Source organism: Lynx canadensis, chromosome D3 (assembly GCF_007474595.2).
Source record: "Lynx canadensis isolate LIC74 chromosome D3, mLynCan4.pri.v2, whole genome shotgun sequence".
In the NCBI taxonomy this organism is placed as follows: domain Eukaryota; kingdom Metazoa; phylum Chordata; class Mammalia; order Carnivora; family Felidae; genus Lynx; species Lynx canadensis.
The window spans coordinates 77,466,254-77,490,257 of NC_044314.2; the positions used below are offsets into that span (position 1 = coordinate 77,466,254).

Here is a 24,004-nt window from a genome sequence, read left to right on the forward strand (position 1 = left end):
GAAGGCGGTTGCCTGCATGGGGAGTAAATCTCAAACTGAGGCGGACTGAGAGAAGTAACTCCAAACGCAGTGGGTAGGCGGCTTAGGTTCTTCCAATCCGATGGGGTTGGGCTTAGAACTCTGCAAAAGAAGGGGGTCATTGGAGGGGACGGTGCACAGCTGCGCCGGCGGCCTCCTAAACTGGAAACGGGAGGTTCTAAGCGGCACTGACCCTCTCCCCCAGCCTCGGTGGGGAGGGCCGGTGAGTGTCCGGACCCGGCTTTCCCGAATCCAGACGGAAGTCTGAGTAGGGCTGACAAGTGAGCCAGGAGTGAGAGAAACGGTGAAGACTCCTCACACTGGGGGTGCGGGTGGCAGGAAACAGAGAACCCGGGCTTGGGTCAGGGGGGTTCCTCAATAGACCACACAGAAAGGATGTGGGGAGTCGAAGGGGACAGCAAGGGCTGAGAAGGGATTCGGGGAACTGATACGGTTGCCACTGGGTGCTGATGGAGGATCCCCACGCAGGACGCGAGGCATTGAAAGGGGTCCCCAATTTGGATATAGAGGGTATGGGACACTGAGGTGGACTGAGGGCCGCTGAGGGGGAGCCCTGAATCAGCCTCGGAGGAAACTGGGGGCCTTGGGGGCAGCTTCTCGTTCCCACTGGGGGATGGAGGGCTTCTCACTAGCTGGAACACGAGGGGTGGGGGGCACTGGGGCGATCTCCCTCCCAACCCAGGGATATTGGGGAGCTCTTAAATTCTGGATAGCGGGACCTGAGAGGGAGGACTAGAGGGTCCCCGATCCGGAACCGAGCTACCTTGAAGGCACCGGGAAGCGCTTCATTCCGGAGGGCGTTCCCACGGCCCGGCCCCGCGCTGGGCTGGGTGGGGGGCGGCCGCGCCCTGGTCCCGGCCCGCCTCGGGATTCGGGTCTCTCGCGCCCTCAGGACCGGGGCCCGGCGGGAGCGGGGTCCGACGCCGCCGCCTCCGCGGGCGCGCGGGCGAGCGCGGGGCTTTATGCGCGCAGGGCGGCGGGGGGGGAGCCGGCAGGTCGGCCCCCGCGGCCCTCCCCTCGCCGTCCCCGCCCGCCCGCCCGAGCGGGGTCGGGAGGTGCAGCATGGCCTGTCCGTCCGCCCCCTTCGCCGCGCTCCTCATCTGCCCGCGCCGAGCGCTGCCGCCGCCGCCGCCGCCCGCGCTCCTCTCCCCCTCTCCCCTCTGCTCCCGATTGAGACTGACGCGCCCCCCCTCCTCTCCGCTCCCCTTACTCTCCGCACTACCCCTTGGTACGATCCCCGCTTCCCTTCCGTCCCGTCCTTGCCCTTCCCTCTCCATCCCCTCCCCCTCCCACATTGCCTATCCGTTCTTGCCGTTTCCTCCCCTGTGCCGGTCCCTCTCCCTCCTCTCCCTTGCCTTCCCTTCCTCGCCAGGCTTTCCCTTTTTTTCTCTCCTCCCCCGCAGCAAGATGTTCATCGGGGGACTCAGTTGGCAGACTACGCAGGTGAGCGAGCCCGGGAGCGCCAGCCGGCCAGGCAGGGCACCCTGGACCCCCCGGCGCCCCGGAACCGGACACCCCAGCCCGGCCCTGCGCCCTGCTGACCCCGGGCGCCCCCGCGCCCTCTTTCGCGCCCCGCCCGGGGACCCCAAGAGCGCAGGGCGATCGGCGTGCGCGCACGGCCCAGCGGGTGGAGGGGAGGAGATGAGGGGTTCAGGGGGCATCGGGGGGTGGGCTGGGCCCCCGGGACCCGCCGGCGGCAGCGCCAACTCCGCTCGCACCTGCGGCTCAAACTTTTGTGAGGCGGCTCCGGAGCGGCGGGAACCCGGCCGGAGCCGTCCCCCTCCAGCCCAGCTCGGCCCTCGTCTTCCTGGAGCCCCCGTGGGCGCCAGGAGGCTCCACGGGAGCCGGGTGAGGGCTTGGAGGTGGGGGGGGGCAGTGGAGAGCGCGCAGGCTGCTCCGCGCGGGGGCGGCCGGGCCGTGGCGGGGTCACCGGGGGCAAAGGACGGGGGAGGGGGGAAGGCGCGGGGCCCGAGCTGGTCCGAAGGCGGGTGTGGTTACAGAAGGGCTGCGCGAATACTTCGGCCAGTTCGGGGAGGTGAAGGAGTGTCTGGTGATGCGGGACCCTCTGACCAAGAGATCCAGGTGAGCCCCTCACCCCCTCCTCCTGCTCCCGGCTCGCCCCCCTCCACCGCCACTCACTGCCTTGTAACCATCTGCCTCTCCCTCACTACGGCGCGCAGGGGTTTCGGCTTCGTCACTTTCATGGACCAGGCGGGGGTGGATAAAGTGCTGGCGCAATCGCGGCACGAGCTCGACTCCAAAACAGTGAGTGGCCCTCAGGGCTTCGGGGGTCCTTTGGGAGAGGGAGGCCGCCGGAGGAGAGGGTCAGGTCTCTCCCCAGGGGACAGTTGGATGGGGTCCTTAAGGAAAGAGGGAGTTTTCTGAGTAGAAGGGCTGCCAAGCTCTGAAACTTTGTCACTAGAGTCGGGGGGGGGGGGGGAGAGGAGAAAAACCCCAGGCCTGCGGTGAGATGCTACATCCCCCAGCCCCTCCCTGTACCTACTAATCTTGATGCCTCACAGAGCAGCTTGGGGTGGGGCTAGGTCCCTCCCCTAGCCCAAATTGGGTGAGTCAGGGTTGCAGTGACCCACCCCGTGGCTTCTCTGGACTCTAACTAGTATTTGGCTCCCCACCACCACCGATCCGAACCAATGGCAAAGCATCACTGAATCCCCCCCCTCTCCCCCCCTCCTTTGGTCTATGAGCTCCCCGCTTTGTGTGGAAGACGTGAACCTGCTTTGCCCAGGAAGGGATTTATGAGGAGGCAACTGGCTTGCCTGGAAACAACCCTTCTGAGGGCTGGATTTGAGGAGAAGCTGCTTTTTTGGCATTCAAACTCCTAAAACATTTTACTGCTGTCCCACTGCTCCCCAATGTCTTGGGCCCTCCAGGGGGCGCTGGCCCAGGCCCCTGCTCTAGGGGAGAAGGAAAAGGAGGAAGTCCGAGGAGGGGTTACTCTGTGATGGGGTGACCCGAGGCCAGGGGACCGGGACAGTGTGATCTCTCTCCACACTCCCCCACTGTCCTCCAGCCCTGGGCCTCCCTGTGCTTGGGTCAGTCACTGGCTCCTGTTTACCTGCAACAATAGCTGGTTGTGCCCAAGAATTTGCTAAATTACCGCCTGTCCCCAGCTCCTGTTATCTCTGCCCAGTGGCTCCCACTCCTGCTTGCAGTAATGAGCAAATGAGGCCAGGCCTCAACTTTGCCGGCTCTGAAAGGATCTTCTTGGCGCAGACTGAGTGACCCAAGCTGGGAATGGAGAGACAGTGGCCTATTGTTTTTGGTGATTATCTGCCATCAAGCTGCCAGTTCTCCTACCATCCCCTGTCCTCAGAATGCACTGATGGCTTCTGCAGCGCTCAGGAAGCTGAGATTTAGGGACTGGGTCTGGGGGCAGGGTGGGGTCATGGAAGATTGATAAGAGAGAAGGGGGAAGGAGGGTGTGATGGGCATCCTTCTGAGGTTTGGGACTCAAAAAGGCAAGGGCTTTGTGTTTGGCATTCTCTGGCCTGGGAGAGAGGGGTGGGGAGGGAGGTTTATTGTGGGGAGTCTATTTTGGGTTCTGACTTTCACCTTTTATTTACTTGTTGGGTTTTATTTATGTTGCCAGCTGTGAGTCAGAGTGGAGGTGGGGTGTGTCAGGGATCGGGTGTGCGTAGGTCTGTGAGACGTGGCTTGGGTACCATCTCCCCATCAGGGTCTGTACAGGGGGACTGTTTGAGGTGCACTGGTGGCTGGGGAGGCTGCTTCCAGGAGAAAAAGGGATGAAAAGTCCGTAGAGGTATGAAATCACACCTGCAGACAGGGGAAATGGGCAGTTGTGATTTTCCCTGGAGCCCAGTGGAACTTTGGGAGAGAGACGGCATTGCCCCAGCATGGATTTTAGAGGCTCCTTCTCTGTGGGCAGATCCACTGGAGAGCCCAGAGGAGGCTGGTCCCTGGTTCATGCCATTCAGACAGAGAGGAACCAGAGCCGGTTGCTTAGAACGAGGCTGAGTTTTGAACAGAAGGAACTTTGGGAAAAGATAGATCTTCCCTGCGATTGGCTGGTGAACTTCTGAGTGGTATCCACCCATGTGGGTGGCAAGAAGCTCTGGAATGACCAGGCCCCATAGGTCCTGCCTTGATCACAATGTCTTGTGGCCTGGCTTCTGCTGTTTATCAGTGTGAGTATATACCCAGGAGCACCCAGGTGCATCTTGCTTTTCTCCTTTGGTTGTTCACAGCCAAGGGCAAAGGTGGCCCGCTGGTAATAGCACCTTTGTTTGCGCAATGAAGGGCAGTTCACAAAGGGCCGCTTTCACCCATGTTATCTCATTTGATTCCCTATGGCTGCCCCTGGGAAAAGTGGGTGTGATTATCCCCACTTTGCAGATGAGGGAACTGAGGCTCAGAGGGGTGAGCAAGTTACCAAGATCACAGGCTTGGCCGGGGCTCAAAGTTTCTGACTGAGTCCAAGTCCCGTGCCCTTGTGCGTCACCAAAGCCTGCGTTCTGATTCACCCCAAGCCTGGCTGCATTATCAGGGAGCTGTTTGCTTGTAGCCTCGAAGAAGGCTGTTAGATGTCAGTAGTATTGGGGAAACAGAACTGAGTCCATTGCTGGTGATTTATGAACTCTTCTCTTGAACCAAAGAGTATTTCCACCCACTAGGCTTCCAAAGTCTGGATTACATGCCTCACCTAGACTGGTATCATCTGTGTGAAGTCGGTTAGGTGAGGAAGGCCCTTGAATACCTGGTGCTTGAAGAAGTAAGACTTTGCTTACTTTGTTGGGGTTCCTGCTGTGAGCTAGACACCTTGCCAGGTGCTTTGTAAGCATGATCTCAAGTAGTCTGCAGACGACCCCTTTGAGGTGGGTGTTACTATTTGTCCATTTTGCAGGTGAGCTTGGCCCTGAGGCTCAGAGAGGTTAAGTAACTTGCCCAACGTCTCACAGCTGGGAAATAGTGTAAGTGGGATTTGAACCCAGGAGCCTGGCACTGGGGCCTAAGTGCTTAACGACTACACTTTTCTGCCAGAGGCTGTGGTGATTTCTGTCCTGTGTCATCTCTGTGTCCTGGGATGAGAGAAGTCCACAGGGCTGAAGGCTGTGTGGTCACCCATCTAAACTGTGATAACCAAGCCCCTTTACCTCTCCCTTCTCTTTCAGATTGATCCCAAGGTGGCCTTTCCTCGGCGAGCACAGCCTAAGGTAGGTATGTCCATGTCTGGGAGGAGCTGTGTTACTACGGGCAGTGATTTTCCCAGCATTCTCTCCTATGGGAGATGCTTCTGGAACCTTCATTTGGAGTGTTATGGGAATAGACTGGGGATGGGAGGGAGGGAGGATTCTTATGTCCTTCACTCTGTGGATTGAAGACATCCTGCATCTTTCCATCTGTGCTCAGGGGTGGACTGGGAGGGTGGCTTCATGTGTTGGGAGAAGGGAGGAACCCCCTCAGTGGATTCATTGTCCTGTATTTGAAGCCAGTACACTGTGGACACTGAGGTCGATTCTGACCTCATAGATCACAGCCTCTAAACCCAATGCCCCTGGGTAGGTCAAACCCAGGACAAACACCCCTGAGGCTTAGCTAGAGTCAGGCCAGGGAGCTATCTCTGACCCCCCCCTCCCCATCACCTTTCTATCTCTGGGGGTTCGGTGTTTCAGCTTGCAGAGGGGGAAGGGACCATGAGTTGGTTACCTGTTGTCTTTCAACTTGGGGTGAGTGGCTGCCCTCCCCGTGCTTTCTTTACCTAGTGCTGTGGCGAGTTCTTTTGGGTGTAGGGAAAACAGAATTCTGAGGCAGTTGAGCAATATAGCATTCACAACTTTGTGCAGGGTAAGGGCCCAAGATTTTATTCCAGGTCCCAAGGGCAACTAGCCAGATCTTAATTTTAAATGGCTAAATATAGGGGACAGGAAGGAAGGCTGATTACAGTACAGGGAGCCAAGGACCCCTGAGTCTGCTGACTTAACTTGTGTCCTAGGACTAGGTTCCTCTCCAGAAGATCTCAGTTTCCCCATTTACAAGGGGGTTGGCAGGAACCAGGATGCTGCCCAGCTCCTGTCACAGCGAAGGAAGAGGGACAGGTTTTAGGAGACGAGGAAGGGACATCTCTGGAAGGGTCCCAGAGGGCCTGAAAGCAATTATGGAGCAGGTATTCGAAGGAAGCCGCACCAGGAGCACATGGTCGGAATTGGGGTTAATTCCATTAGCAGTTTGGTGACAGAAGGTGCTTTAGTGTTAGGATGGGCTGGAATTGCTGTGTATTAGCCTAGCGCTCCTGGGGTAATTAGGACCATGTGTTCTTCCTAAAAACAGGGCTGGGGCCACAGGGCTGCCGGAGGTTGGGTTGGGAGGAGGTTGATGAGGAAAATGTCGGCATTGAGTTCAGGGGAACCCTGTGATGGGCCTCAGTCTCTCCCAGGGGTGCTGGTGGGGTCTCTGAGTTACACTGTGGGTCTGGGTCACTAACCTGTCCCCTTGGTTCTTACAGAAGGCATTTTCCCCTACACAGACTCCAGGGAGGGAGGCACACTCAAGTCAGCCAGGGTGTGGGGTGCACAGCTGCCCACGACAGGCCTAGAGGCGGGGGTCCAAGGGGGAGCTCGTTGGGCGGGGGGCTTCCGAGTCGCTAGGGCCACAGAGAGCTTGTCAGCTGGCGCCCTGGCAGGAGGGCTCGAGCCCCTGCTGGTGGCAGTAGGCCACAGGACTCAGATGCCCACTTTCTCATTCCCTCCCCCTAACAGATGGTGACTCGAACGAAGAAGATCTTTGTGGGGGGGCTATCAGTGAACACCACGGTGGAAGATGTGAAGCAGTATTTTGAGCAGTTCGGGAAGGTGGGTCAAAAACTGGGGGTGCCTGCTGGGGGTGCTTTCGGGGGCTGTGGAAGCCCTGTAGAATTGGTCAGTATCAAGCAGAGTCCAGCCATGTCATTCCAGTCCCTGCAAAAGGTGAAAAGGCGGCCGGGTCCTTTTTGTGGGTGAGCCCAGGCCAACCCACAGTCCAGGCATCTGTCCTATCTGTGGGCCTCAGCCTCTGGATGCATCCCCAGGGAGAGAAGCCACATAGTAGCTGTCTCTGTGGTTGCCCTTCCCTGTGTTTTTCTCTTGCTTATCTTCATTCTCCCAAGGGAGGCTGCTCTCCCCTAGCCAGTTCAATCCAGTCACCCCTTGGCCTCCTGGGAGTTTGCACCTGTCCAGGCCACGGGCGGTTGCACCTTCCCCCACTCCTTCCTGGTAAGGATGATAAGGAGGCAATAAATACGACTCCCAATTGTACTCAGCACCCTGCTTGCACAGGTGGGAGCTGGGGGAGGTGCTGATCCCCTAGCTATTTGGAGGGAGACTGAGGAGAGCACCCTAAATTTTTGATCAGGGCCCAGCAGATTGCTCTCAGCGCTGAGGTGCATTGAGCTTAAATTTCTGGAATCGTTAGGTTTACGAAGGAATGTGGCATCATCAGACAATAGGGTGTCCCCAGAAAGGTGAGTAATGTGAACATCAAGGTCCCATGGGGATATGACCAAGAGGGGGCCCAAGTTTAAGTCTAGGGGTGAAGGGGGGGCTGCTGTGCTTAGTGTCAGGGTCCCTGGTCTTCTGCTTACATGAGATGGGTCTAACGGGCTGTGTCTCTACCTTGCCATCAAGGGCATTTTTTCGTTGCCTGTTAGGCAAAGGGGCAGAGGAGAACCGCCCCTTGGAAAATGGATGTGAGCTAGGAACTGGGTGGGTTTCCAGACCCGGTCTCCAGGGGGAGAAGGGGAGAGGGTGGAAGCCCCCTGGCCAGCGATATCTGCAGGCGTGGGGGCCACAGGCCTAGGCTCAGGCGCCTCCGTGGGGACCGGGGTACAGGACTGAGGGGCAGGTCGGCGGCCTGTGCCCAGAGGGAAGGGCGCTCCTGGGAGCAGCAGCCCGCTCGGCTCCGCGGGGTGTCTTTGTGTCTGAGCGCCGAGCATTAGAGCTCGCCTAATCTGATTCCAGCAGCTGTGATTGGAGGCCGCCTGCCCCCGGGCCGGCGTTGCACATGGCAACCGGGCCCCCAGGGAAGCCGTCAGCGGCCGCGTCCTTTTGTTCGGGCCTAAAATCGGCGTTGGCATGTGAAAACCGGCCCGGGGAGGCCAGGGGGAGCCGGAGATAGGCTGCCAGGGAGCGAGGGGACAGCCGGGAATGCCAAGGGCCCCGCGGCGGGGGGCCCCCCGCCCGGATCGAGGGGCCGCCGCCGAGGGGGGAACAATGGTCACCGCCATGGCTGCCACTCAGGGCTTAGCGGCCGCCGAACTTGGCGGCTCCCACTGGTCAGCAGGCCTCGTCCGCCGCCCCTCCCCCCCTGCCGGAGCCCCCCCTGCCCCCGGGTTCCCATGGAGACCAAAGCCTATTAAGGACACTGGGCTGGGAGCCTCCCTCCCCTCAGCTGGCCCCAGGAGGGGACACCAGTGGGGGTCCCTGGACCCCCAGCCACTTTCCTTGCTCCTTGCCCTGGCCTCAACCCCACTGCCCCACTAGGGGTCTGTCCAGCCAAGGCCCGGTTGAAGGTTCTAGGGGGCCAGGAGTGGTGGAGTTGGAAGTTGGGGTGGAGGAAGGCGAGAAGGGCAGTGGATTTGGGCTAAATCAGTTTGTGGGTCAGGCAGGAACTCAAAGCTGTGGGATTAGGGAAGGAGGGTGTGGCTTTTACCTCATTCATTAATTCAAAAAATAATTACTGAGCACAAGTCAGGGTGCTCCATAGGATGGTCATCACCATAACTGACACATACTGTCCTCATGGTACCTTCAAAGCAAGGGGTGTTGGGCTGCTTGCTCTCTTGCTTTGCTTCTCCCCTATGTGACTGTAGGCCAGCCCCTCCATAATAAAGGTAATAATAGCTGTTATTTATTAAGCATTTACTGCAACCAGGTACTGTGAGTTAGTGTTACAGTGCTGTCATTTAACTCCTCCATACAATTGATAAACACCGTTATGCCCACTTTACAGATGAGGTAACCTGAATATGGAGACATAAAGCCACCAGCCCAAGGTTCCCCAACCAGCAAATGTAGGATCTTGGGTTCCATTCCAGCCTGTCCTACTTAAAGCCTGTATTTTTATCACAACTCTCTCTCCTTTTTGGATTTCTCTCTTCTATTGTTTAAGCAAGGGGGTGGGGAAGATGTGCTGAGCCCAAAGTGTCTGCGCAGTTTTGGACAGTGAGGCTGGTTTGGGGATTGGGACTCAGCGTGCATCCATAAGGGTGGGAGTGAGAATGGCACTCCGCTGCAGGCCCCTGGAGCAGAAAGCTTTTTGGGAGGGAGGTGTCATTTCCCTTTGAGATTCTCCAGGGGCCCAGGAGCCTCCTGGCTTAGTGGGGTCCTGGTTCTCCCAGAGGGACTTCGGAGGCCTGGCGTGGCTTGGCGCCTAAGGAGAGCTAGAGGACCACCCTGTTCAGGGGCTGCCCTTGCCACTTAAGCAAGGAAGATGACAGGCTGGAAAGAGAGCCACGGAGAGTCGGGGAGAGACTGTACCCCATGGCTTCAGGAAGTTTTCCTTCATCCCTCGGGTGGGTGATCATTTGGGGGAAGGTCAGCAGCTGAAGTGGGCTGTGTGTGTGGGTGGGGGGAGGGTATCAGAAGCAGCCCTTGATTTCCACCAAGGACAAATCAGACCTTAGCTTAACCCCATGAGGTGGCTGACATTGGCTGAAGAATTAAGAGGACAGGGGGGAAGCACCAGATGTAGGCAAAGGGAGGGAGATGGGACTGTGGGAGGGAGCTCAGGCCTTCGGCTATCCATGTACCCAAGGGATGGCCTTGAGGGAGCACAAGAAGAGGAGACTGAGGTGCAAGGGACTGGGAATCATGTAGACCATCCCCTTTCCTCAGCCCCCTGCCCCTCCCCCAGTCAGTGGGAGGCAAGCAGCCCAGGCACTGAACTCTACTTGCTTTAATTACAGCCTCTAGCAAAAGGAAACCTCAATTAAAGGAAAAGATCTGTACCAGGAGAGGGGAGTCAAGTCTGGCTGGAGTGGCTGCTGTCCTCCTGGCCTTTTGCAGAAAGGGAAGAGGCTTTCATTTCCCCCGTTTTTATCTTGCTCCCACGTTTCCTTCTTTAGCACCCACTCCGTGCCTCCTTCTTCCAGGCTTGGTCTAGGATTTGCTGTGTGACCTTGGGCAGGTGACTTCACCTCTCTGAGCCCATTTCCTTATCTACAAAATGAGGATCTTACATTGCAGGGACTGTAGAGAGTCTGATGGGGCAAAGTATCAGGCAGGTATTTGGTGTTTCGTATTTGCAGGCCGATCCTTTGAGAATCTGGTGGTTGAATGGGAGGTGCCTTGGCATCCAGTTGGGGGGTGTGGATGGAAAGTGGTCCCCTGCGCAGGGAACAGGTTTAAGATAAAGCCTAGCCTGGGCAAGAGGGGAGTGGGTGTGGGAACCCCTCCTGCTGGGTTGTGGCAGGTCCCCTGGTATCTGGTGGGTCCACCATGGCAGGCTCTGTTTCAGGTGGACGATGCCATGTTGATGTTTGACAAAACCACCAACCGGCACCGAGGTGAGTATGGCCCCCTCCCCCCTTTCCAGGCCAGGCTGGGGGCCTGTGGTCAGCCAGGGGGCTGCAGGTCACAGCTGCCCTTTCATCTTGCCTCCTGACATCCTATCCCAAGGATCTGCATCCTCTCCCGGGCCTGGCCTTACAGAAGGCTTTTGTCCCGCCGTTTCCTGTGCTAGAAACTTGCCAATTGCAGACCCCGAGAGGAGCAGAGGAGCAACCTCCCCCTTCCAAACTGAGTCCTCCACCCCCGCCCCAGCCAGTGTCTGCCCAGTCCAGTGTCTGCTGGGCTTAACCTTGTCCCTGGTAACCAGAGCTTAGGCTGGGCAGCCCAGGGTCAGGCTGGACTCCACAGCCCTGGGCGGTCTGCTCCTGCTCCCTGTCTCCCACCCCCACCCACCGAGCTGAGCCCAGCTCCTGACCCTCCTCCCCCTTCCCTCCCGCCCCCCCCCCCCCAACCTGTGAGCATCTGGGCCACAGTGTGCATTGCCTGGTTGTTTTTCTCCCAAGGGCCTTGCCTTCTGAGAAATCCCATTACAACCCCTGGGGCCTCCCCAGGAGGAGGTGGGGTTGTTTCTCTGGTTGCTCTGGGGCTTTGGTGTATTAGCCTGTTTGGGGATTGAGGTATGTGCTGGTGTGTGTGTGTATGTTGTACGTTTGTACCTGTGTGTGTGAGGGTGTCTACGTCTGAATATTTATATGTGCCTGGTTTGTCTGATAACTATCCACATGTAGGGGGGCCTTCGTGAGCACAGCCGAGTATTTGTAGGGCAGATGGGTACCGAGGTATACGGTGTGTGTGCGCCTCTATGTCATGTATAGTGTGACTGTACAAACATATGTTTGGGTGTGCACACTTTTGTGGAAATGTAAATAAGTGTTTGTGTGTGTTCTTTCTTCTTCGGAAAGCACCTGAGAAAGAAAAGGCATGCTGAGTGTATTTTCATCACTGCTATGATGTTTTCTAATTTGCTGTGTGACCTCGGGCAAGTCACTTCACTTTGCTGAGCCTTGGCTTTCGAGTCTGTAATTGGGGAGCTAGGAATCCTGTCTCAGCGGGTGGGTAGTTGAGAGGTTCCCAGGCTTTTGTTAACTCTCAGGAATTTGGCCTGTGAGAGCAGTGGTAGTGTTGATATGACTCAGGCTGGGTTTTGACCACAAACCCTGTTTTTGTCCCTGCCTTTGCCCTCTAGGGTTCGGGTTTGTCACATTTGAGAGTGAGGACATCGTGGAGAAAGTGTGTGAGATCCACTTCCATGAAATCAACAACAAAATGGTGAGGGGGGATTGGATGGGTGGAGGGTGCAGAGAGGAGACGGGATGCTCGGAGGTTCTGGAGGCAGGCAGAGGGGCCCTCACGGTCAGTGGGGCACAGCCAGCTCTCCCACCCTCTGAAAATCTGGACAGGAAGCCAGTGTCTCATGGTGGTTAAAAGCACGGCTGGTGGAATCAGAGAGACCTGGATTAACATCCTCACTCTGCCACTTGTTAGTCCTAATCATCAGGCAGATGACTTCCCCGCTCTGAACCTCAGTTTCCCGCAACCGTCAAATGATAGTGGCAATATACCTCCATTCGGGGTTGGTGTAAAGCTACTACTGCATGCAAAGCCATTTACATAACCTCTAGCAGCTAGCGAGCACTCCATAAGTGGGAACTATGAAGGTAATGATAAGGAGGCCTGCCAGGGACAAGAGGGTCTGCGACCCTATGTCTGTAGGAGGAACTGACCATCAGGTCTCATTGCAGGTGGAATGTAAGAAAGCTCAGCCAAAAGAGGTGATGTCGCCAACGGGCTCAGCCCGGGGGAGGTCCCGAGTCATGCCCTATGGAATGGACGCCTTCATGCTGGGCATCGGCATGCTGGGTATGTGCTAGGCCTGCACCTGTGGTTGCTTCCTGCCCGTAACTGCTCTCCCAGGGCTACCGGTGGTGGGGGCGGGAGGGGGGGTTGTGACGCGTAGGTGTCGCATCTCCTCTTGTGGTCGGCCCTCCTGTATGAGTCATTGGGCGGGAGTGAGGACCAAGGAGCTCAAGTCTTGGAGCCAACCCAGGGTGGGGTGATTTGGTTATGTGGTGCTGCCCTCTAGTGGTAGCAGAAAGTGGTCCTTATTAATTGATCCTTCTGTCCATCTGCCCATTTGTTCATCCATCCATCTTTCCAGTAGTTATTGAGTGACTATAAATGCTGGGAACTATGCCAGAAAATACAACAGTGACTTTCCTTGGAGTTTTGTGGTCTGGTAGGGAAAACAACTAAGAATATAAATAATAGGGTTAGGATGGAGAAGTATAGGGTGCCAAGAGAGCATGGTCATAGAGAACTTGACCAAGATTTGGAGAAGCCAGAAAGGAAGTTACATTGAAGCTGAGTCTGTGGGTTGGGTAGGTGCTAGTTATAGGAGGTCAGGGAAGAAGGGAAGGGTAAAGTGTTCCAGGCAGAGGAAACAGTATTTACAAAGACCCAAAGACTTTTGGGAAGGCAAAAAAAGAAGGTGGCTGCTCCTTGTTCATTCAACTAATATTTATTGAGCAGATTCTGAGAGGCAGGACCTGCCCTCCTGGGCTTCCTCATCAAGTGGGAGACAGGAGTCAATAGGCAATGATACCACATAGTGCTTGGAGGCTGTGGGAGGCTCAAGGAGGCACAGTAACCCACCTGAGGTCAGGCAGGCAGGCTCCCTGGAGTAAGTGCAGGTTGCCAGGAGGCTGGGAAGTTGAGCGGGGGTCAGCAGTGCCTGGGGCCTACAACTGAGGGTGGAAAATCTGAGCTGGGCCTCCCAGGAAGCTCACAGTCTCCCTGGAGAGACAAGATGCGGACACACAGAAAGAGAGCAGTACAAAGGAGTCTTTTTGCCAGGTATGGGGGGAGGGGTGCTCTGGGGATTCAGCGGAGGGGGCATGGTATGGGCTAGAGGGTCAACAGGTAGAGTAGGTGAGGAGAGTACCCTCCAAATGGGGCACTGTCTTCTCTTGAAGTTTTCTTTTAACTTTTTATTTGGAAGTAATTTCATACTTTCAGAAGAGTTGCAAAAATAAAATAGTACAAAGAGTATCCATATGCCTTTCACTGGATTCACCTGTTAATTTTATACCCCATTTGCTTTATCATTTGCTGTCTATGTGTGTGTGTGTATGTGCATGTGTGTATATATATACATGCATATATACATACACACATACAACACACTTGTGATTTTCCACTGAATCATTTGAGATTAAGTTACATGCATTATGGCTATAGCCCTTTACCCTTAAATACTTCAGTGTGTATTTTCTTTTTTTTTAATGTTTATTTATTTTTGAGAGAGAGTGAGACAGAATGTGAACAGGGGAGGGGCAGAGAGAGAGGGAGACACAGAATCCAAAGCAGGCTCCAGGCTCTGAGCTGTCAGCACAGAGCCAGATGCGGGGCTTGAACTCACGAACCGTGAGATCATGACCTGAGCTGAAGCCGGATGCCTAACCAACTGAGCCACCCAGGTGCCCCTTTCAGTGTGTATTTTCTAAAACTAGGGGTATTTTTTTTTTCATGAAGCCACATTATATCCAGCTCATACATTTACGTTGATACAGTATTTTAATCTATTTTCCAGTTTTATCTGTTGACCTAATAATGTTCTTTATAACACAGTTTTGCTCTCTCAAATAAGATCCAGGCTAGAATCAGCTATTGCACTTAGTTGTCCCATCTCTTTAACCTCCTTTGGTCTGGAACACTGAAACTGTTTTCTTTCAAGGTAATTCATTAGCTGGTTTCACCTCCTTTAAAAATAACAACAAAAAAAAAGTGACACTGGTGGTTAAGAGACTTGGAACCAGTTAGCTCTGAATGTGAATCCAGTTACACTATTGTTATTCACTCTTATCACTCGCTGTTACTCGCTATATGATTTTTCTTGTAAAGCTGCACATATTTATTAGATGCATACAAGTAGCAGGCACCAGGAACTTGTCCTGGAGATACTACAGAAATAAAAAAGATGGGGGAAGACAGAAAATCAGCTCTTAGAAAACCCTGGGGATGAGTTCAGATAATGATCATTGGTGCTATCGGAAAAATAGATAAATATTGCAACTGATGGGAGGGAGGACTCTTGTGGAATGACCTCTCCAAGGAGGTGACATATGAGCTGAGACTTGCACAATGACAAGGACACAGTCATGGGAAGATCTGGGAGAAGCGTGTGTGCTCCAGGCAGAGGAAAGAGTATGTGCAAAGGCCCTGAGGTGGGAAGGAGCTTGGTAGATTTGAGAAAAGAGTAGAGAGGCAAATGTTGACTGGAGAAGAGTGTAGATGAGGAGAGGAAGAAAGGCAGGAGCCAGAGCACAAAGCATCTTGGTACGGATTTGGATTATTCTTAGCCAATGTGTCACCTCTCTGAGCCTCAGTTTCCCTGTTTGTAAAATGGGTCTCCTAATAATACCAGCCTCTTAGGATTCCTGTGAGGCTTAAGGAGAGGATATGGTATGCAATGGTAAGCACACTTGTGTTTGGTAAATGTGACTGACTGTTACTTGTGATACAAGGTGGGGAAGGAAGTGGATGGCTCAGATCCTTCTCCTCTGAGCAGGGTCTGAGCAGTACGTGAGGCATCTGACGCTAGCCCACTTGCCCTATCAGGTTACCCTGGTTTCCAAGCCACAACCTACGCCAGCCGGAGTTATACAGGCCTCGCCCCTGGCTACACCTACCAGTTCCCCGGTAAGTCCTTCTTGGTGTCTCTCTGCCACCAGCATGTCCCCGGTTCCCGGGCAGTCTGACTCCTCAGGGCGGTGTCTGGGGGTGCATGGCTGGGGGTGGGGGTGGTCTGCCTGCTGGAGGCTTGGAAGGAAGGGCATGTCTGAGGAAGGAGCACCTCTCCCCACCCATCCCCTCCTCACCCCTTCCCCAGAAGCTGGGGGCTCCCCCACCCCCACCCCACGTGGTCTTGCATGGCACGATTCTCTCCCAGGCTCATCTCTGCCTGCCTCTTGCCTTTCTCTTCCTCCTCACCCCCGTCCTGAGTTGCCCCTTCCACAGAGAAGGCATCAGACTCCATGGTGGAGGCCTCCCTGAGGGCCAATGCCGCTGTGTCTTTATGGACATGCTTATAATGACCCGCGTGCTACGCTGAGGCTCCTTCAAGGCCAGCAGACCTTTTGCGACCCTGAATGCTGAAAAACAATGTAAAAGCCTGACGATCACCACCCTCATTTGTAATTCAAAATAAAAATAACACTAGACCTTAGAATAAGTGGCAGGAAGCCCAACAAGTTCTGAATTTTGCCACGATAACTATTCAACGTTGTTTTCTTTGAAATATCAGATATCAAATTTTGCAAGCTTCTTTTTTTTTTTTTTTTTCTGGCCTTATTTTTTTTAGAGGGTCCCTAAGCACTTGCATTCTTTGCCTTTCAGGCTGTCTAGCTTAGAGTCCTTTCTGTACATATGTTGTCTAAGCCTGACAACACTCTCGTTGGGGAAGGGGTGATCATCCTCCTTTTTACAGTTGAGGATGGAATGGTCTCAGAGAGCAAAAGTGACTTGCTAAGAAGACCCACCTAGAAAGTGGTGGAGGTGGGAACCCAACCTGAGCCTGACCTGCTCTAGGGTCATTGTTTTTATCAGTGCTGCCTCCCCAGCTCCTCCCCTAAAAACAAAACAGAAACAACAACAACAACAACAGTAAAAGAGGAGGATTCTGGAAGGTGTTTTGGTGCAATGTCAAATCTTTTAAGAAACACCAGAACGGAAGCTCCGGCATTGCCCCGTGGCCAGGGTGTAGGGGGCAACTCTGCCTACTCTCTCTCTCTGTCTCTCCTCTGTGTCTTCTCCACCTTTGCCTGCTGGGGACCGTGCTCTCCCCATCCCAGCTCTCGGGTCCTGTGCATGGCCTGTCCCCTACCCAGTGTCCCTGTGGGTGCATTTGTCCTCCCTGGGCCATGCCCCAGGGGCCTCCCCTGTATCTTCCTAAGCTGTTTTACGTTTCATTTTAGAATTCCGTGTAGAGCGGACCCCTCTCCCGAGCGCCCCAGTCCTCCCCGAGCTTACAGGTCAGTCGCTCGGATTTCGTACACCTCACAGGCCTCATGGGGAGAAGAGAAGGACCCAGGGATTTTCCCCGGGGAAAGCTAGTGGGACCCTCTTCTCCTGCCCACCAGCCCTCTGACTGTGGGGATACAGCAGGACTCTGCCCAGGCCCTGGCCAGTCTGTGTAGCTACTTGGGCCCTTAAGGGTGGGGCATAGGGCCAAGCCCAGCAGATGGAGGCAAAATCACTCATTCATCCATTTGCAAATATTTATCTAGCGCCTCCCGTGTGCCAGGCACCAAGTAGACTCTGGGATCCAGCCGTGAAGAAGCCAGGGTCCTCAAGCTCAGAGCAGAGTGGGCTGGGTGGGGGACTTTGACAGACTTGTGCACATGCCTCCACTCCTTGCCAGCCGACCCTTGCCAGGACGGGATGCACACCTAGTACTTTCAGATCTCAGTTTCCAAGAGAAGCCAGAAACCCAGATTTTGCTTTGGAATGGATTTTCCCATCATTTTCAAATGTTGGCAACAAATTCCAAATTGTTAAACCACTGCAGGCCAAATGAAACCTATTCGAGGGCCAAATACAGCCCCCGGGGCTGCCCATTTGCAACTTCTGAGCAAGTGGATGAAGGTGCTTGGCCATCAAGAACCGTTTCTCCAGCTGCAGCTTGCGCTTGGGCCAGTCAGCTCTGCTCTGGAGCAGGGGGGCCAAGTCCAAAGGGAGGGGAGGGGTATGTGCAAATGAGGTGGGCTGCAAGGGGTTTCTCTGTTCAACCTGCTTCTTTCCCCACCCCACCCTAGACTCTCCCCCCCAACCTGGCCGTGTGTGGAGGACGTGAGCATGGATGCTGCTTTAGATGAGACCTTCCTTCCAAGGGGTGCTCAGGGGTCCCTCAAAGTGGGGGGAGGGGAAAAAACAGAGGGTGAGGAAAGGGGAGGGAGTAAAGCGTCCTATAGGTGGGGGTGGTAGTGGCCCTTCCCTGAGCAGAGTTGGATTCGACCCGCGATGGGGGGTTGGAAGCGGGGGTTCCTTTCTACTCATCTAAGAGCTTTGTGTTGAGGACCTACAGTGTGGGACACTCCGCCAGGCCCTGGGGGCACAGCAGGGGCAGGACAGAGCCAGGCCCTGCTCTCACAGGACTTGCAGCCTAGAAAGGAAAACACTTATATAAATGAGTAATCCTTTACAGTCGTGAAGCTCTTGCTCCCGTTGGCCACGCTGACTTTGCTTTGTGGAAATGCCTCAACAGAGCAGGAACCAGACCTCAGAGCCCAGCCCCTGCCCTTAAAGAAGTGAGAAAGAAATGTCCCCTCAGCAGATAGCTTGGTGCAGGGGAAGGGGTTTCCCCTGGAGGTGTGGGGTCTGAACTTTTCTCTTGCCTTCAGGAGACATGGGTATTTTCCTTCACGCATTCAGTAGACATTTATCATGTCAGATGCTGTTCCAGGCAGTGGGGATACCACAGTGAATGAGACAGACAAGGCCCCTGCCCTCCTGGAGCTGGAGAAAGACAGCAATAAACAAGTAGACAACCAAACGAATAAAATACTTGTGGAGGGTGAGAAGTTCCATGAGGAAAATAAAACAGGGAGATGTTCTAAGGCCTTGGGGCCAGGGGCAGGGGGCTGCCTTTGTGAGGATGGTCAAGGAAGGTGATGTCTGGACGAGGAGCCAACTGTATGGCTCTTAGGCAAGGTGCCTTCACAGTGTGGGAACACTGCGGTCCCAGACTTGAAGCCCCCAGACCAAAGGCCTTGCCAGGAATTTTCAGGAGCCATTTCCAGGTCCCTAGCCCCAGGTCCAGTTCCAGTTCAGGGTCAAGGTCACCAAAACAGCCCCCAGAAGGTGCATCTTGGGATGGGAGACAAGTATTCCTGAGGGCAAACCAGCTCAGAAGATCCTGGCTCTGGGTGGGGTTGTAGCCTGAGGGGCTGCAGTGGCAGAGCCAAGCAGTAGGGGGCGCCCACCACCCCAAGCCAAGGGAGCACCAGGTTCAAGCCAATGGCTTATTTAAAAAGAGGTTCCAAAAAAAAAATAAATAAATAAAAATAAAATAAAATAAAAAGAGGTTGCACCCTCCCCCCCCCCCCCCGCCAAAAAAGAAGAGGGAGGTCCCTTTTAGGGGCTCATGGCTGGCTCAGTCCATAGAGCATGCGACTCTTGACCTTGGGGTTGTGAGTTTGATCCCCTGGATGTAGAGATTTTTTTTTTTTTTAATCTTAAAAAAAATAATTAAAAAAAAAAAAGGTTTCTCTTACTCCTTCGGCAGACATTTATTAAACACTACTGTATATAAGGCACTGTGGAGGCGGACTGGAGGTAGACAGCAAACAAGGGAATAGCAATTATCTCTGTGTCTGAAGAGGGGATCCGAGAAAAGGGGGCTAGAGGAATTGGGGGGAGGTAGTGGTCACTTCTGGCTGGGTGGCGGTCAGGGGAACCCTGAGGCAGGGAATTGGGGTGCGCACAAGCTACTGAGGGCGTGCTCTCAGGAGAGGGACAGTGAGGGAAACAGGACAGGCAGCAGAAGGGTTGAAGCCAAATTGTGGCCTTGACTGGAATCTGGCTTCAGCCTGATTCCACAGGCAGCTCTGGGGCACTCACCGCACCTCAGATAAGGTCCCACCTTGAGGCAGCAGGCCTGGCTTCTTGCACCCCATGTCAGTCAGTCACTGGCTGCAGTCGGCTGAGGTTGGGATGAGGGCTGTAACCTCCCTGGGACCTCTGAGCTAGGTGGCCCCATTCGGCGGCCAAGGGCACTCTCTGGAGAAGGGGGCATCGCTCAGAGCAGCTGGGGGGGGGGTGCCCCGCCCCCACCCTCTAGTTGTTTTATGTGGTTCATATGTGTCCCTTGAGTTCAGGGGGGAAACCGAGGTTCCATCCATTACTAGGAGGCCATCCGCTCTCCTACCTTTCTCCATCCATTCCGTGGGTCAGGGCATAATTGGTGGCCCAAAGGAGTTCTTTCTGCCTCGGCACTGGCGCTGCACCGACCCTCTGAGGTGGGGTAAGGCTGGAGAGACGGCCCAGAGGGGGCCTCCATTATCCACCTCCGTGCCTTCAGCCACCACACTGAAGTGCCCATACCTTCCCTTTTAGCCATTCCTCTCACTGCTTACGGACCAATGGCAGCAGCGGCGGCGGCAGCAGCTGTGGTTCGAGGGACAGGTAAGGCCTTCTGGGATGCAGGAAGCTGACGAGGGGTGGGCAGAGAAGTCTAGAGGGAAGGGGAGGTAGCCACTGCCACCCTTTTGCAGAGGGACTTATTCATTTGCTCCACAAACATTCACTGAGCACATTCCTGGTGAGCCAGCCAGGAAGGGGACCCCTTGTCCTCAGCTTACAGGCTGGTGGGGGCATCAGGTTTTATTACAAAGGCAGTAAATTCTGAAGGATGATTCTGCTCTGCTGGGGGAAGTCAGGGCCTAGGAGAGCTCACAGCTGGAGCCTCTCAGGAAGGCTTCCAGGAGGAAGGGGCTCTTAACTTCTAATTTGAAGGCAAGAGGAAGAAAAGTGTCCCCCAGGGAGGTCAGTTAGCATTAGGGGGAGCACAGGAATGGGGAGTGGAGAGAAGAAGGTAGGAGAAACCAGGTCCTGGGGAGACACGGATCATTTAAGTAGTGGAGTGATGTCGCTTTTAGAAAATGCACTCAGCTGCAGCATGGGGAGAAGTCTGATGGGGCCCAAGAGGGGAGGCCTGGAGGTCAGTGAGGAGGCTGCTAAATGGTCAGACAAGATGGTGGGAGTGGATGGACTTGGAGAGACCTCCAGGAAGTGGACCCACAGGCCCTGCTGGGATGTAGGGTTGAGGGAGAGGGAAGGGTGAAGTCAGGGTGGGTGGAACAGGTTTGAGGGGGTGTTGTGGGGCAACAGTGGGCGCCGCGGCTATCACCGTCTTCTTTCTGGGTTGCCAGGCTCTCACCCCTGGACGATGGCTCCCCCTCCAGGTTCAACTCCCAGCCGCACGGGGGGCTTCCTGGGGACCACAAGCCCTGGCCCCATGGCCGAGCTCTATGGGGCAGCCAACCAGGACTCGGGGGTCAGCAGTTACATCAGCGCTGCCAGCCCCGCCCCCAGCACCGGCTTCGGCCACAGTCTTGGGGTGAGTGGCTGGTCCTGGAAGACTCAGAAGTTGGAGGAGGGAGAGGCTTTGTCTTTCTGCACGGGCAGAAGGGAGCCAAGGGATGATGGATGGAAAAAGAGTGTCACCTAGGGGGAACAGTTGGGGGGGGGTGTCATCATTCAGTGTGCCGGGCATGAGGCCCTGGGGACATCACGCAGACTCACCATCTCTGCCCACCCAGATTCTAGCTCAGGAATGTCCTAATTTTAACCAGGGTACTGGTAATATACAGATTCCAGGCCCTACCTGCGGTGGAGATGATATGGGCAGGGCTACAGAAGGGTCCATGCTTCACCCTTGGTCGGAAGAGAGGAGCCCCGGGACCTTCTCTGCTTCCCTAAGAATCCAGGAATCAAATTTTTTTTCTTCCCAGGGCCCTTTGATTGCCACAGCTTTCACCAATGGGTACCACTGAAGCAGGAGACAGGTGGCAGGAGGTGAGGAGGTGGGCAGGGGTCGGGTGGGGGTGGCCCTGGGCAGGCTGATATAGGCAGCCCAATCTGGGCCACAGACCTTGTCCCTGCCTTCATGGAGCCCACAGTCCGGGGAGGAGACAGAACTTCCAGCAGCGGTCAATGAACCTGAAAAGCTGCTCCACCCGCTACCTAAAAAAATGTAAATGAAAAACACAAGGCAACACATACTACCTATCAGGCAAAGAGTTTTTAAGATTGCTAGTGCCCAACATTGATGAGGGTGTAGGAGAAGCAACGTGTAAATTGACTCAGGGTTTCCAAAGGGCAGACTGGCACTATTTATCTAGATTTTAAACATTCATGTCCTTGACCCAACAATTCCACTTCTAGGCATTTATTTGAAAAACTGCAAGGGACTGGGGCGCCTGGCTATCTCAGTCAGAAGAGCATGCGACTCTTGATCTCGGATCATGAGTTCAAGCCCCACGTGGGTGTAGAGATTAAACAAAAAATTTTTTAACTGCAAAGAACTGATATGCCCATCAAAAGGAGAGTGTTTAAATAAATTAGAGCATTTGCATACAATGGAATATTACACAGCCATTAAAACAGGATACTGTCAGCAGATATGCACATCCAGAGAGTGTGAGAGAGAGAACTCTGTACACACAGTCATATGAGGATACTGTGTGAACCTGGGACCTTTCCTTCCTTCCTTCCTTCCTTCCTTCCTTCCTTCCTTCCTTCGTGCATTCATTCAAACAACTAGTTATTGAGCCCTGTTTCAGGAAAGAAGGGTGTATGAGACAGATGAGTTCCCGCTCTCATTCTACAGACAAAAATCAAGCGAACAAATGAGATACTTCCAAATGATGTGAGAAGGGTTTACTTCAAATTAGAGATTCAGAGAAGGTGCCTCTGAGAAGTTGGCAATAGAATAAATCCAGTCATTGAAAATCTAGGGAAAGAACATTACGAACTGGGAACAGAGCCTGCGAAGTGTGTGAGCAAAGCTCTTCTAGGAGAGCCTACCTGTGTTCTGGGGACCCCCAAAGAGAGGCTGGGGTGGGGAGGTGGCAGGTTGCCACAGGGTCCCCGTAACCATAACCTCCTGCTGTGTTCCAGCGCCCCAGCCTGCAGCTGACTGAGGACCACAGTGAGCCAGCGAGGGGGCGGGGACACCTCAGCCGCAGCCGCCGCCCCCTCCCCCGCAGCGACTCGGACCGCTACTGCCTGCCCCCCAACTCCCTGGGCCCGGCCCCTGCCCTGCTGCCCCGGACAGCGTCTGGCTCCCCTACTAACCTCCCTCTCTTCCGACCTTGGCATCCCTCCCCACCTGCTCCTCTCCTGCCCGCTTTTATTTATTTTGGATTAGCCGGTTGCCCCACCCCCACCCCTCTGGTTCTCCCCTCTCAGGTCTGCGCCCCTTCCTCCCTGCCCCTCCCTATAGGACCCTCCCCCCCAGAAGGCTTTTGTATTTGTGCATAGCTAGAGTGAGGGCGGAGGGGGTCTGCTACAGGCCGCAAGCCCTACGCTTGTTTTTTATTCTGATTTCCCCTCCTTTTCTCTTTCCTTTTTTTTTTTTTTTTTTTTAAAGAAACCGTTTTTTAAACTATTTCTAGGTTTGTGAATGTGAAGCCCCAGGCCGTAGGGGGCCAGGGGCCAGGTGCCCCCCACCAGCTGAGAACAAAATGTCTATGTGGGTGTGGGCTCCTGGCCACCTCCCTCCAGCCCTGGAAAGGAGGACAGGGTTGTGTAGGCCAGGCCAAGCCCCTGGAACCATCCCGTCCTGTATCATATGTAAATACTGTGAGGTGAAGCCCCTTCCCCTCTCTAAGACCCCTTGGGGGTGAGGGCATCGCCTCACCCCACCCGGCAAAGGTCTCCCCCTGTGTTTCTGTCTCCTCCTCAGACACCGTTACTGTAAGCTTGCAGGCCTCAACTGTGGCCAAGGCAAGCCCACTCACTCAGGCCCTAGGGGTCAAGGCCTTGGGCCTGCTCACCCCAAAAACCCAGCATGGGGGCAAGGGGTGAGGAAAGAGAAGGGCTCGCCCGGAACCACTGCTGGAAAGGAATTAACTCTCCAAAGGTCTCCCCTGCTCCCTGCCTAGGTCAGGCCTTCATGGTTTCTGCTCTGAGCCCCCCATGAGCGGGCATCAAGGGGGTACTTTGGGAAGGGGCGGACCCCAGGGGAAAGCAAAGGGCTTCTCAGGGAACCCCCACATTCTCTCACTGAAGTTTCCCACCAGGATGGTCCCATGGCCAGAGCCCCTTGGCATCCCCGAGCCCCCAAGCCCCCTTCAAAGGAAAAAGAGGCTCAGGGTCTGACTTCATGAACAGTGAGTGACCTGGCTGGCATGGCAGGGCTGAGGCCCACTTACCTGTTGTTGGCCCCCCCTCTATGTCCCTCACCCCAGGTCTGAGGCTGGGGACCTAAGCTCTCTTCCCCATCACAGTTCCCATCCCTAAAAACCCCTTTGGAGAGTTAATTGTCTGTGTGAGGTGCTTAACCTATTAGCCCTGAGAACACAAAGCAATAATCTTTGTTACTGAGATGCGCGGCTGTTCGTGGTTGTTTTTTTTTTTTTTTTTAATGTTTCCTAATAAAAGAGAAGCTGCATTTTATTGGTTTTTATTTTTAATTTTCTACACGTTTGAGCTGAGTCATGAGAGACTCAGCTTCCTTCTCCTCCCCTTCTTGTGACCCCATCCCACCCCACTGGGCCCACCTATGGGCTCAGGGCCCTGGAATTCCGTTTTCTGATTTGTTTGGGGAATTTTTAAAAAAGATGTTACATGGTGTTTTGAAGCCAGCAAGTTACCACCCTCCGGTGTCTCTTCTCTCCACATCTGTAACTTCTTTTTCCAGGTTTTATTTTCAGTTTTAAATTCCT

General features: G+C 54.7%; 1 protein-coding gene across 1 annotated transcript; it reads left to right on the forward strand.

Annotated features, from left to right (window-relative positions):
- Positions 1–1,446: 1,446 nt before the first annotated feature.
- MSI1 (musashi RNA binding protein 1) lies at positions 1,447–23,933 on the forward strand. Its single transcript, XM_032595346.1, has 14 exons — positions 1,447–1,887; positions 2,024–2,121; positions 2,220–2,304; positions 5,190–5,231; positions 6,774–6,866; positions 10,507–10,555; positions 11,746–11,828; positions 12,302–12,419; positions 15,177–15,257; positions 16,532–16,588; positions 19,671–19,739; positions 20,486–20,673; positions 21,068–21,131; positions 22,236–23,933. Exons 1-13 carry the CDS (start codon positions 1,447–1,449, stop codon positions 21,107–21,109), a joined length of 1,446 nt encoding a protein of 481 aa, XP_032451237.1. The 3' UTR covers positions 21,110–21,131; positions 22,236–23,933.
- The last annotated feature ends 71 nt before the right edge of the window (positions 23,934–24,004 follow it).